Source organism: Acanthopagrus latus, chromosome 21 (genome assembly GCF_904848185.1).
Source record: "Acanthopagrus latus isolate v.2019 chromosome 21, fAcaLat1.1, whole genome shotgun sequence".
Lineage (NCBI taxonomy): Eukaryota > Metazoa > Chordata > Actinopteri > Spariformes > Sparidae > Acanthopagrus > Acanthopagrus latus.
In genome coordinates this window covers 23,389,813-23,404,589 of record NC_051059.1, presented here as the reverse complement: position 1 = coordinate 23,404,589, position 14,777 = coordinate 23,389,813, and the positions used below count along the sequence as shown (strand labels likewise).

General features: G+C 40.4%; 1 protein-coding gene across 1 annotated transcript in view; it reads right to left on the bottom strand.

Moving 5' to 3' along the window:
* The window catches only part of clstn2 (calsyntenin 2), a 149,545-nt gene that overhangs the window by 45,033 nt on the left and 89,735 nt on the right, over window positions 1-14,777 (bottom strand). The window contains exons 3-5 of the mRNA XM_037083713.1: window positions 4,952-5,147; window positions 1,472-1,583; window positions 1,182-1,278 (exon numbers count right to left, since the gene is read on the bottom strand). Coding sequence (XP_036939608.1) covers window positions 1,182-1,278; window positions 1,472-1,583; window positions 4,952-5,147 — 405 coding nt within the window. The remainder of the gene's footprint in view (window positions 1-1,181; window positions 1,279-1,471; window positions 1,584-4,951; window positions 5,148-14,777) is intronic.

Sequence of the window (14,777 nt, the reverse complement as noted above, 5' to 3'; positions counted from 1 at the left end):
CTCAAGTATTAGTTTTAATGCAAATAATGAAGTTCATGATCCTTCCACTAGCAGACTTTAAAGACGACTCATTCATGTTTGATTAATAGCAGAGGTAAAAAGTTCAGTCTTCATTTTAGAAAGAGCAGTCGAACCGCAAGGTCCATTTTTGAGGTTTTTTTTCTGGCAAATTAGTAACTGCAAAGAGTGAGTAAAACAAAACTGAAGTAAAATTCAAAATTTAGGAGAAATAAGCTTTTGGCTTTTGCGGTGTCTTAGTTTCAGAATTGTTTTGGTTAAAAAGTGAAAAACCAGCATTACTGCCAGCGAGTCAAGTTCCAGTTCACATCGATGTCTTTCCAGACTCGTATAATATGTCCAGGAAAAATTGGAAGGAATTTAGTGAAATGTACTCCATATATTTTTGGCAAAATGAAAGTCATCACAATATTGACATGTATGATGTCAGTGAGTAATTTCCAGTGACAAGCTGTCGACTCCAGTACTGTTTAGTTTTAGTAGAGTACACAAGACTGATAGAGAGCTTCATCACATGCTGCAAGCAACAAGCAAGAGCTAAAAGTCAGCTAAACTTCTGAGCTTATGGTGAGTACTTAGTGTGTAGTGTCACTGAGGGAAACACGAAACAGTCCAAGTCCTCGTCTGTGTTCACACGCTTGGCCAACACAGCTTCTGTTCGATTGTCATGACGTTGAATAAAGGCCAGAAACGGGTTTTGGGGGGTTTTTTTTTGCATAAAACTATGATGTCGCAGTGAAGATGACCCTTGACCTTTTGGATATAACATGTCATCTCTTTATCATTTGATCCGACGTAAGACTACTTTCTCAAATTTGAATTTTTGGGTTATAGCCAAAAAATATTTTTTGTGACCATCAAAACCTAATCAGCTCATTTGTGAGTCCACCTGGATGCCAAATTTGGAGAAATTCCCAGCAGACGTTCCTCTGATATTGCGTTCACAGAAACGGGAAAGACATATGGACATCCTGAAACCTGCAAATTGGCCACACCTCTAACAAATACATCATTTAAATCAAAATTTCCAATTAAAAAAAAAATCCCCCAGGCTTGAAGACTGCCTCTCTGTGCTCTCCTGGTTTCTCCTTCTCCTTCTGACACTCCTAATCACATCACCAGCGATAACTCCAGTCTCTCATTCACCCAAGCCAGACTCTTACCATTTCGGTCTATGGCAAATGGCGTCCCTGCAGTGACAATTTCATAGTTGCAGATCTGGCTGTACTGTGGCGAACAGTCCTGGTCCCAAGCTTCCACCTGAAACATGACAACATCCAGTTGGTCAACACTTGGTGTGCTGTTAACAACACCTCAGAGATACAATGATCGACCTTTTGTGGCACTATTAAACCATCTGAACCTGCGAACCTATCCGTCAGCCTGAAGTATCAAACAGAATGTAACAGAGCTAACTAAATACTGTTAACATTAAACTACAATATCCAAGTACCTGCAAAATGCTGTCGTAGATCTTCCCTTCTGTCACTGATGCCTTGTACAGTGGCTCACGAAACACAGGGCAGAACTCATTCACGTCATCCACCTGGATGTGAACCACCGCCCTGAATAAACGGAAGGAGAAAAAAAAAAGAGGGGAAGCAGGGAGGGAGAGAAGTGGGAGAGAAGAAAGCAAAGAAAGTGGAGTGGAAATGATTGATGGAGAGAGGGAAAAGACAGGACATGGGGAAAGAAGAGATGGATGGAAGTAGCGAGAGAGGAGGGAAGGAAAAATCTCTTTAGGTCATTAGAGATAATTAAAATGAATTAAGACCAAATGTGTTTCACGGTTTATCTTAAGAACAGTGGCTAGGTGGAGGCGGAGAGAGCGAGAGGAAAACAGTTGCTTGAAGATTTATTTATAGATTTAGTTCTGAAAAACAGGTTTGAGAAGAATTGATGAAAAAGTACCGCACATACAGGTGAGGTCTTGTTTATTTATTGGTATTTCTTTGCAAAATGGGTTCTCATTACCATTTAATGCTCATCAAAGTTTTATTTAACAAGCTCGTCTACTGGCACAGACTGATCCACAGCAGTGTTTCAATATCCTCCACATAAACACACAATCTCATCTGCCGGCGGTGGCTGCAGAAGATATCAACGACACACCCTGATAACATTTGTGCACTAAAGTATATAAATGAAGCAATAATTCAGATGTATAGTGAAGTTTTCCTCAGCAGTGACCTTCCCTGACAACAGCTCACGGTGTATCTGAAGAAGCACATCTGGCTAATTAATGACATTAGCTTAATGAGGCCTATTTAAAATGTCACGCAGCGATAATGTCACGCACACACACAAGAGCACTGTGCATCATTCATCATCCGACTGGTGAAATTCATCACTGATCCCTGAGCTGATAAATCTCTCTCTCTCCTCTTCCCTTTAGTGCCGAGCCTGCGGCAGCTTATTTTAGCAGCTCCTTTTCTACGAATGAAGCACCAGAGGGTTTGATTTGCTGCTGTCCACGCCAGTCCGCCTGCCTGTCAATCTCATTCACATAGTCCTGCCTCACACACATACGGACCCAGATGATATTGATGGGCCATTAGGGGGACATATCCCGAGAAGAGAACTGCAAGTCTCAGCTGTCACTGCTGCCGTACTGAGAGATCTTATGGAAAAGAGAAAATAAGAAAAAAAAGAAGAGAGGACGGAAGCAGCAAAGACAAGATCTGATTACGGTTTAAAGTTACTTTTCTTTATAACTTTGAGCTGCAAGTGTAAAACATAACATTGTTTGTAATGAAATATAATTCTTGCCTAAATTACAGTCTGTCTCATTGTCATTTATTCAGCCTTTTCTCCATCTACAGACACCAAGACAAGTGGCTGAAGCGCTGCGGTGGAATTAAAATAGAATTCCTTCATTTTAAAAGCCGGGTCCTACATTTACATGTTTGGGTGTGTAAATGATTCACACTAACCAAAACCTTTGGTATCAGTCTGCAGACCAGCCTCAGTTGGCAACTGCAACACGGCTGTGATGGCTGTTACACCAACCGTCAAAGTAACGTTGACTTGAGGTGATTGTTTTTGCCACCGAGAGGCTGATGTTGTTAATCTCAGTGTCTGACAACATCAGTCCCTACGGAGGGGATTTCTATGGAGACCCTTTTGTTAATTAAAAGGATCCTTTTTGTAACCAGATACAGAAGTCTCATTCAAGTCTGGCTCTGAAATCTTACAAGAGGTGAGTTGTTACAGTCGTTGCCTCATCTTTAGCTTTGGAAATAAATTACTGCGGGCAGTTCCTTGAGGTAAACTTCCAAGATCCACTTTGCACCGTCATCTTCCTGCAACAACCTCACCGCTATTGAGATTTGAACCAGACGTCTGTTTCCCGTCCCAAAAAAGATCTTGCTATTCACTAAAAAAAAAAAAGTAATTTTCTGTAATACCTATCATGTCGCAGCTATTGCAGATGTTACTGGAGTGATTTCAAATCTTTTTGAAAGCATGAATCATTTACACACCAAAAAGAACAAACACACACTCCACTTCCGCTACATCTCAGTCTTCTATTTTGCAGGTTCCCGAAACCTCTCATACACAAATTAGTTTTGACCTCTTCTGTTTTCAATTTGAATCATGCATGAAACTAACAAGTAAATGTGCACAAGCGTCATTTAATTTTTCCTAATTACATTTCTGCCATTTAAATGTTAATTTGCAAAAAAAAACAACAAAAGAAAGTGGGTAGGAAACACATCAAGGACATCAACATAATGCAGTTTAGCACAGCAGTGTGCTGTTTAGTAATTGCAATGTTAAGTTAATTAACACAGTAAGATAGGTGTTAATTAGACTCGGGTCATTTTTAAGGGTTTATTCTCTGGTAACAATGAGCAAACATCCCGCTGTCTTTCTGAGGCTCAACTTGCACTTTGTCCTCTGTTTTTCATTCGCTGTCACGATTCTCGAGACTTTTTTGAGAACTTCAAACCCTTTTCTCTTCAGCTGCCTTTGGAACTTTAATTCAAATACTTTTCATTTAAATTATTGTTTTTATGTCATGTCATCCACCCACTTTAAATGAGACTTATTTTGACAGCGAAACAAGCGAGTCGTCCAAAGATAAGAAATAATTAGCAGTATGTGACAGCTTCAATACAGGAACTGACAATCATCATTTTCATAATTGAGCTTTTAGGCAACATAAAGAAAGTTTCAGAGACACAAACATGTCAGATAGCCAGTGGCTGAAGAGTTAGTGAAGTCATGCGCAAAGCTTTTGAGAACATGTGCCAAACACTTTCTGACTGACGGACAGACGAGGCTGATTTGCTCACAACACAGTACAGAATCGTAACAGAGTTAAAAAAAAAACACTTCTCAGAAATTGTTCTAATGCAAACTGAACATTTTAAGCCTCAGGTAGTTCAAATGTGTTGCAGTGACAGTGAATTAAATTGTATTATAATATGTGTTCAAAATATATTCCAGCTATTTCTTCAGCCAGTTATGATCTTGTTGTCAGAATAGGTTCCTCCAGGCAAATTTCTGGTTTGCAGCAAAAAAAATATAAATTGCATTGTAACCTCTTAAAAATGAAAATTAAACACTAGTATGAAAACCAAATATTGCTCCAATACATGATTAATAAGCTTATAATGTATTTTGAACCATGTACAATAAGATAGTGGACACAAATATGAAAGAATAGAGAGTGTTTCCCTCAAATTAGGACAAAAATAAATAAACTAAAGAAATGGAATAACACACAGCACGATAGTATAAAGTTATTTCTTAAAAAACAAAGGAAAAAATCACGTTTAATATAAAGATGTGAGGTCTGCTGGAAAATTGACATTAGTGACAGCCACTGATCAATCGTTCAGCCAAATACACAAAAACATGTTTGACTTAATCTGTCTTATTGAGCTAAATGAACCCACAAGTCACGAACAGACGCTGGCTGACTCACTTGTGGGATTTCTTCCAGTCGGCCCCCGTCGGTCCGGCCCCACAGTCGTAGGCCTGGATTATGAAGGTATACTCTTTCTGGATCTCACAGTCCACAGGACCGCTGGCCCTCAGGACTCCTTCTCCTGACGTGCGATTCAAAACCACTGCCTCAAACGGAGCGTCCTGACCGTAGATCTTAAAGGCACAAATCTCCCCTGAAAAAAAGAGGAAAGACAGCAATGTCAGCAATGAGCCATCACTGTTAGAAGTGTCTGAGACAGTGTTTCACATCCAAACTCATGTATTCTCCTTTTGTTCCAAATATTGCAAATATTAAGGACATAAGGACAGTCTGAGACAGAGGGGTAGAGATACACATCAAGTGAGAACTGAAGGACCCAGCGCTTACTGAACACATTATTTAGATAATTTCGAGGAAAAGGAAGTAGTTTGTGTATCTGGACTTCTTTTCATGAATCACATGAGTTATAAAGAAGAAAATCCAGTGAAAAACCACAGAGATATAATGAGCCTTGACATGTCAGATCCCCAACAGAGTGTAAAAATGTTGCCCAGCATGTGGCTCATCAAGGACTTACTATGGAGGCAGTTGGCACGACTATTATACCATCGTACATCATGAGAGTAAAAAAATCTGAGACTTCATTTTACGATGCGTGAACAGAACAGGGCAATGTATCATCTTAGATTTTGGAAATCGTTATACCAGGATATGTGGACAGTGTTGTCTTTAAAGGCTGCATTACAGTAAAGCGATGACATTTTCTGAACTCACCAGACTGTTCTACCTGATCTAATATGTGTCTTTAGCCACTTAGTCTTATATCCACATTACTGTTGGTTAGCTAAAAATCGATTGAGGTATTACAACGCATATGCAATGAACAAAACAAGTAGCTGAACATATTTCATTGAATCAGTTTCATGAGACTGCTCGTAACATCTGATTATTTTGTAATTTGTTTCTTCCTTCTTCTCCCACCTTGTCAATTTGTTGAGCCCAGCAGTAGCTGCCAAACAGCTACTATAGTTGAGAATGGAATCAAACTGTGAGTAATGAAGTAAAGACTAACAACAGACACTGCTGACATTTCCTTTACAGCACGGCATCACCTCAAAAAGCAGTCAGTAGTACAATTTCTGGACACAGTGCTCTTTGTCAGAAGGATTTGCTCACAAACAGCACAGTATGCAGCTCTTAGGGTGTGCTTAAAGTGAAAATCTCTACTAAAAGCAACCAAGGCTTTATTCATGAAGGTATATGAGTCAAACCTTTGTGTAAAAGCATAATTACAATGAAAGAGGCACTTTTGTGATTTACCATAGTTTTGTTTTCGGGCAAGCTCATTTTCAATGGAGTGATGGGGCACTTTTACGCTAGCATCAAAATCTTTATTTTTAAAACATTTCGAAGGCTTCGCACAACATGAAACTCTGTTCGTAGTATCACCAGGGTCTCAGAGTATCGATCCCCGAGTGCGACCAAACAGGAAGGAGAGTAATGGTGGACCGCTCCTAAAACCTTCCTGTTACGTTGCACTTGGGGATTGACACATTTTGCAGCACGCCGAAGATACAGCTGCTAACGTGAGTTGTTCAAAAACCCTCTATTTAGTAAACTCTGTGTACACAGAACAATGATCTCAATGCTCGTGTTCATGTGTAGAGACCCTGGTGATACTACGAGCGAAACCCATTGAAAATCTTAAAAGTGCCTCTTTCGTCATAATTATGCTTTTACACGAAGGTTTGACACAAATACATTCACAAATAAAGCCTTTGGGGGTTTTTTGGCGAGAGTTTCATTTTAAAAGAAAAATACTTTCTGATATGGCTCAAACTGTGCCAGCCCAACAAAAGATGGAATTTGTCATGCTCACAGAGCGTTCTGTCATCTGCGGCAGTGTATTTTGTTTGCCTAACACGTGTGGGTTTCTGTGTGCAGATCTGGTTGTGAGTCTTGAATCATCTGAGGGGTTCATCCCCTGCACAAGTGTTCATTTCAGGGATTTGGGAAATCTCTTTGCACAGAGCACAAAAAGCTGCAGTGCTCTGACCCTGTGCCGGCTGATATCTCACACAACATAGTGGGACACAGCGGAAACAAAAAGCTACCTAGCTCTGGGAATTCTGCCTGCGTGCTCAAACCCCACTGACAACACAAGGACAAAGTTCCCACTCGCGAATGGCTTTTTTCCACTTCTGTTCCGCTCGTTTTCATATCCCACTGTCATGCGCTCGGTCTTACAGCCACTTATTTTCTGTCTCTGGTTTCCTTTTAACCTGATTCAACTTTTTCAAATCCCCCTCCTTGGTGAAATAATGATGTGGCCAAACACAGTGGGCTTCGAGGTTTGATCCCTAGCCAATTTTCAAGATGCCTGCCCCTCCTGTTTGCCTCTTTGAGGTGTTATCGGAATGAAATGCTTCCCCGTACGGCAGTGGAATGTCGTTTGTATGTATAGAAAAATAATACACACAGTTGGGGTATGGAAGAGGGGCGATAAGCATGGCCTTGATCTTGCCTGCACGTACGCATTCATTCACACAAACTGAGCAAATAAGGTCTTAGATGGGACCAAAGAGAGAGGAATACGGTCTGAAAACACCATTGATTATGCATAAACGTGGACTTAGTGGTGGGGAGTGGGAAAAGGTAGGTCCACATTACAGTTTTGGGTTGCATGCAAGTCCATTTTCCGCTCCATCTGTTGTGGCAAATTCATTTATTTTTCTGGGTTACATTTAACAGGAGAATGTAACAGAGTCATGAAGTGAGGGGAAAGATAGAGCGACCGACAGAAGAGGAGGGGGAGGAGGAGGAAGAAGAGGAGGGACGTGGTGTACCAATGTATATGTAAATGTTAATGACAGAGATTTGAGACAGATTCCCAGCATGTCAGCAAATGTGTACTTCCCAGAAACGCACACTCACTTTCAGTCCTGCCACCAGCCCCACCGGGGGGAACACTATAATTCCTCCGAACCGCGGTGTATGGATGAAATGAAGTCTAATCTCTTGCCCTATACGTCATGAGGGAGAGGTGTTGCTTTTCAGAGTAAATATCATGGATTTTGCTTCGGGGGAGTTGGCCCGTTGCCATGGCAGATTGAGAGTAAAGTGGAGGAGTCAGCAAAAAAAAAAAAAAAAGGTTTGATAATAACGCTCATCTAAAATAGATGGCACTCCGCAGGAAGCTTGAGCGGCATAAACTGCATTGACAGAAAATGTCAAGCTGTCAGGGAACATGTATTTCATGGGATGTTAAATTGCCAATATAATGGAAACGGACAAGATGGAGACAATTAATGAGAAAATTATTCTATACAGGATAACTCCAGTCGTCACAAGGAGCCAAAACAAATTTGTGTATTCCTACCGTGAGTAATAGAGGATGACAGAGCATTTAATTTCTGACAAGTAATTTTTTTCTATTACACTTTCCATTACGTACACTTGGTTTCCCATATCCATGGCTGTTTTTAAAACGCTATCTCAAAAACCAAGTCTATCTGGCTGGATCTTGATTTATTTTCCCCAAACCCATTTTTTAAGATAATTTTACATGCCTCTTGATACACTTTAATTTGGTATAATTGCCTATTAGTCTTTCCACTTTGTGGATTTTGAAACAGCACATTAAACCTTTGCAACTCAGTGAAAGAAATTATAATAATAATAAAGTAAAAATATAAAGTTCCACAATAAAGTACATGAATAATGGACCCATGTTTCCAATCCACGACAACAATGAGAAAACAGATATATCAGCTACATTTGTAGATGTATATTCAGATACTGTTATACTGGGTATAGATGGTGAAGACTGTAGTTATAACAAACATATTCATCTAAAAGTTGTACAAATTACAAAATTTGATAAAAAAATATCGAACCAGCCTTCTAACAAGCTCATAAAAATAAAGGTTTGGAAACCATTTAACAAAAGAAAGACTAGAATAAAACATAAATAGATACATGAAATTATACAGAATCGAGATGTACCAAATCAGATCAGTACCAAAATGTAATGCACACAATTTAAGCTAATCGGTAGTACGTCACCAACAGGATGTGACATAGGCATGAACATTGGTGTTGAAATTACAGAGCTGACCAACACTATGAAAAACTATACCAACATGTTCTTTAACTGAAGCAACACACAGAGTATAGTGTGAGAAAACAAACTGGGCTCAGGATCTGTGAGTTCTGTCTTCAAATGGGAGGTGGATTTTAAGAATTATGTAAAAAAAAGACAGGCTGCTTTGATATACAGTACAGGGACAATTGTGTACTGTCAGCATGTGAATGAAATAATATGTCATGCTGTCCAACAATGTGATCCACGTCCAACATCAGCGCGAATGAATTGGGGCCAGGAGTGAGGCCTTGAATATAGTGACAAGCTAATATAATGCCGTTCAAAGAGACATCCCTCTTCTTTAGATTCCAGCGGTTAACAATGTGATGCATCACCTCACATCCCAAACGTGAGCTGAGAGGCGCTGTACTGTGACAGCAAAATTTAAGGAGCGAAAGCCTCAAGTAAACCCCCTCTTTCTCGGCGAAGCCTCAACAGAGAAACAGGAAATTCAATCATGTTAATTCCTCTTCTTAATCAAAATACTGTTGTGACTCCATCTGGTGTGTCTGGGCGCGTTTGTCTCCGCGTAGAGCATTAGACATCAAGGCTTCAGCATCAAGATTTGACTGTGCGTGTGTGCATGTGTGTGCATGTGTGTGCATGGAGGGGCGGGGGGCTGCGAGACCTTGATTAAAGTGAGTTTCTAAGCAGACAGTGTGTCAGGAGGTTTAAAGCCCTGATTCCTTCACCCTCCCGCCCCCGTCACTGAGCTTACAGTCCTCTCGTTTAATTAATGACTGGATTACTCTTCATTCCACTACTGACCCACTGATACACCCTAACTACACTCACTGAGGCACGCATAAACACAAGCACACCAATATATAGTCATTTTAAACAAACACTTAATGAAACGCATGATAAAAGATTAAAAATGAACATTATATTGGGGGTAAAGGGTTTTATTACACTGTCAGACTTCTGCTGCGTGTTCTTTCAAAATTAATCTAAAAAAGGCTACAGCTCTATTTGTACAAGATTTGCCTCTTAATGAAAAGATAACAATCACATCAAATTAATGTTCATTTTTAATACACCTAAAATGTCACCAGATCTTTGGTTAGGTTAGTGTTTTTTCACGTTTTAATTTTTCCATGTAGACAAAGGGGGGGTTTTCTTCGGTGAAGAAGAACCTTTTTCTACATATTTTTGGGGCATGAGAAGCACATGGCTTCTTATTCAAACCAGGGTATGTGTTTTAAGTCCTTTGCTGCTCTGGAGCTTCAATCACGCCAGCTGTCTCCCCAAAGTCAAGTTTGTAATGAACTTGGAAGATCTGGTTTTAGTTTCTATGCCTGACTACCTGGAGCTGACCCATTTAAATCCATGTATGTATGTATGTATGTACGTATATATTCCTTTATAAATCCATTTATAACCCCAATGTCCTTTTCTTCTGTGAATTACAGTGTATTATCCATGTCTGCCTGAACATCAATAACTTAATAGCATGAGCACCAGTGACCAAGGGTTGCTGTACGTTTTGCCTTCACCAGGAGCAATATCAAATATACAAAACAAAAAATAAGACTATGTCTCTTAAAACTAACAACTAACTGGTTTCCTTGGGGGAATTTAAACAATGTTTTAGTACAACACAAGATATAACTTTCATATTCTTTCATTTTCCATGTGTTTTCCATGAAAGTTACATAATGTGACTTTACACAAAGGAAATATAACTTCTCTGAAGAAAATCTAGACGGAGGAACCAATCACTTAAAGTTGTGTTCCAGCCTGACTGAAGTTACCAGTTTCCTTACGTACACCTGAACGATCTCAGGCAATTCATACGTACATGCACAAAGGAGGCAGAATATTAAAAAACACCTCCCTGTATGTATTAATTCACTCCAATGCCACATCACAAGCTTCAAACCACCTTGGACTTGTCTTGCCTCTTGCGTGACTGAATTTTTTATTGGCCCATAACTTTACCCACTTACATAGTGTTCAGTGTTATGTTCTTGCAGTTGCAGTGTTTTTGTGGGTCCCAGTTGTATATTGCAGGTTTCATTTGCAATATGAAAACTCTAATGAGAGTTGAAATATGTATCAAGGTTAGACATTTCAAGTTTTACTGAATGTACCTCGGTTGTTTTGGAGGTGTGGGGATAATAGACAGCACATTACTACTTTAAAATGAATTTATCTCTAATTCAAAACACAAAAATTAGCCACACTGACTGAAGATTAGAAAAATAACTCCTTTTTCTCCACTGTTGTAGTTTTAGCTTGGTTCAAGAGTGGATGGAAGCGGAGGATAAGGATGAAAACAAATGACGGTTCACAGCCTTCCACCAAGTCGTTATCCTGTTGGCTTTAATGGGATTTTCTCTGTACTGTCTCAAGGTCTTTGGTGAGGACATCATGAGGACTGTGAGCGGCAGGCAGTTAACTGGAGGATAAGTTGTCAAATGTCAGTGTTGGCTCTGTAGATTCCTCACTGCCTAACAAATGGCTTTCTAAATATACTCTAAAAGTGTTACTTCACCACTTTACACCAGAGAAATTCAAGACAAGAGGAAGAACATCCTAAAAACAAAGTTCATGGATTAGAAAGTCATGAGAAACAGAGGTCAGCACTGAGTATTTTCAAAGTATGATCTGTTTAAGGTTCTGTATTATGTGCACCCACATATTCACCCACTCTTTGAATACTAAAAAACACATATGGTATTGATTTTAAGCACCTCTTCTCACACAGACGCCCACACACACACACACACACACACACACACACACACACACACACACACACACACACACACAAATAAATCAGCCTATAGGCAGCACTCAATTTTTGAGAGCTCCACAAAATCAAGCGATAACATCACCTGAAATGTCTTCCAACACAAAAACACCAACATCTAATTTAGCACTGCATTCTCCTCCAGTAAACTCAGCAAAGGAGACTCTCAATTTAAAAGGAACAATAATCAATTTCTTTGGCGTCACTTTGGCACAAAGACTTCTCAGCGCACAGGCCAGTTTTCACACAATGGGTGCATGCATTTGTTGACCGGCTCCCGGTCAGTCCGACAGAAACATGTAGGAGCAATTCATCAGAGTCTAGTTGGGCTCCTTCAGAGAGCTGGCCACTTCCTAATTGCATTTGGGAGATTGTCGCACCATCCACTTGACCTCAGGGTGACAAATCAACAGCATTACACAGACGGAAAAGCACATGCGCCCATGCAAACACACACACACACACACACACACACACACACACACACACACACACACACACACTTCCAGGTTATCTATTCACAAAGGACTGCTGGTTCCTTGGACAACACAATGTAGGAATGGTGAGAACTCAATATCCCAGACAATACACATTCATTCTGCTGGGGGCTTTGGTGGTGTGCAATGCAATTAGTGTTAATTGCACCCTCTGAAGTTGTGGGATTAGAATTCATCAGATGAACTGAGACTGTCAGTGTTGCTTGTTAATTTAGCTGCGTGAAGATGCCGCTGTGTGACTTAAATGCTGAAGAGGAGTGCTTGGAGAGGCATTTTGACTGAAGTGCTTAAAGCCGCTGATGTCGGGCTCAACTACAGATAGTTCCAAGTTGCGACTTTAAGAGCGGCTACTTACCACTCAAGGATCATGGGTCTGAGTAACATGACTAACTTTTAACTGTGTGTTTAACTGCAAATTGTGAAATAAAAATAAAAAGGTAAATGCAGGGAAAATGCATCTTCTCAAGTGGTCACTATGGTTACTATCACTGGCTGGCTACTCAGTGCCAGACCTAAGAAAAACGTTTTAAAATCAAAGAGGATGCAGTTAACTCGCTATCAGCTGGAGATGTTACACTGTTTACAAAATGATTTAATGTACATTCACAGGGCACCTGACAGGTAGTAGGTGCTCAGCCTTTTCAGCAAATGAGACACATACCAACTATTTCATCAGCTGCTGCCAATAAAACAAGAGAACAAAGGCTTGCATGGCCCACGGTACATCAGGTTTCAAAATGCAACTACTGAACCAGAGGCTGCTCTCTCTGCTTTACATCTGTGTTCTGACACAACGCAACCGCACTTTAACATTCGAAGGCAGCTATGTGCTGCCTGCCACAGCGCAGGACAGAGACAGAAATAGGGATTTTTGAGCAACAAAAGGAACATGGAAATATGGGGAACTTTTTACTGTAACAGATGACTACTGTAAATCATGAGTACTCTAATGACGTAATGCATTACTGGGAGTGTTTGAGTTTCTGTTCAGAGCATCAAGAAGCATTAAACAGTGAACTGCAGTTCAACACAAGGATTTACAGCAAATTAACTAACTACGTTAGCCGAGTACAGTTTGGAGGTGAAGTACTCTGAATGCTAATATGTTTAACTGCCATCTATAGATGATAATACAAAAATGTAAAATACAGAAAACAACAACTTGATTCGGGACAGTTGCATTTGTTTAGGGACACTTGAAATTGTTTTTTCCGAGACGGTTCTGGGACTGTGATGAAAAAAGTTAGCCGGTAGCCCTGGGGTCTGGCACATTGTATCAAAAGTTGGATCACAAAACAAGTCTAGTATTCACTTCGCTGATTCACAAAAAAAGCAGGAGGACAATAAGGTAAGAAACCTCCTGCAAAACTGTGAAAGAACGCCCAACATATGAGCACTGAGGAAGACGGCAGTGACATGTAACACAGAGGAGGTCAAAGAGATACAAAGAGTGGATTATAAAGTGATTGGGAGGCGAGGAAAAGCTGTGGGGGTGAGAAAGAAAGGAGGGGAGGGAAGAAATGGAGGAAGGATATAGAGCTACAGTGTGTGAGATAACTAATGCAGGTATAAATAGAACTATCAACCTCTTGGGTCTCTCAGTGTGCTTCCCCTCCTCCTCCTTCTCACCTTCTCCTCCCCATGTTACTTCCAACTTCCTCTGCAGCAGATTTCACAGCGGTAAGCAATTTATTCAGGTCTGAACATCAGCACTCAGACGCACCGCTCAACCTTGCCCTCTTCACCCCCCGAACACGCCTCGACCACACTCGTTTCAACCCCCTTCCTCGCCTTCCTCCCTCCCTCCTCTTATTCACAGTCACCTGCTGTTCGTAAAAAAAAAACAACCTGACAGTTCACTGCTCTCCGAGGGTCACCAGTTGACACTTAAAAGGCTTCTTGGAGTAAGGGAATTTCGCTTGTGAGAGCAGGTGCTTTCTCACAAACATATACATATGCATGCATATCCAGCTATTGGCTGTGTCTGTCTGTCTGTGTGTGTTTTATTTGCATATCTAATGAACCATTCATTTGATCTACTTCACAACTACTTTAAGTGGAGTGATGTTTAAGGTGGACCATCTATTCTCATTTGACTGAGCTGCCACTCCTCTAATCCCCCTTTCCCCCCCAATGAGACATAAAAAAAATCATTTGTCTGCTTGAGACAGCTTCTTTTATTCTGAATTTTCATCTTCGAGAGTGCAAAGCCAAGAAAAGAGTTCTGCATCTCGTTAGCGTAACCTCATTTTGACGATTCTTTGAGGTCAATTTGCTCTCTTTGTCAATCTTTTCCCACTTAGCATGATCTGTCCATTATCTTTTCAACCAAATCACACCTCTCCGTGGTGACATTCATATCATTGTGGCTCCTTTCTTTCTGTGGCATGGTTTTCTGAGATAATCAGAGACGGCCAGGTACAGCGG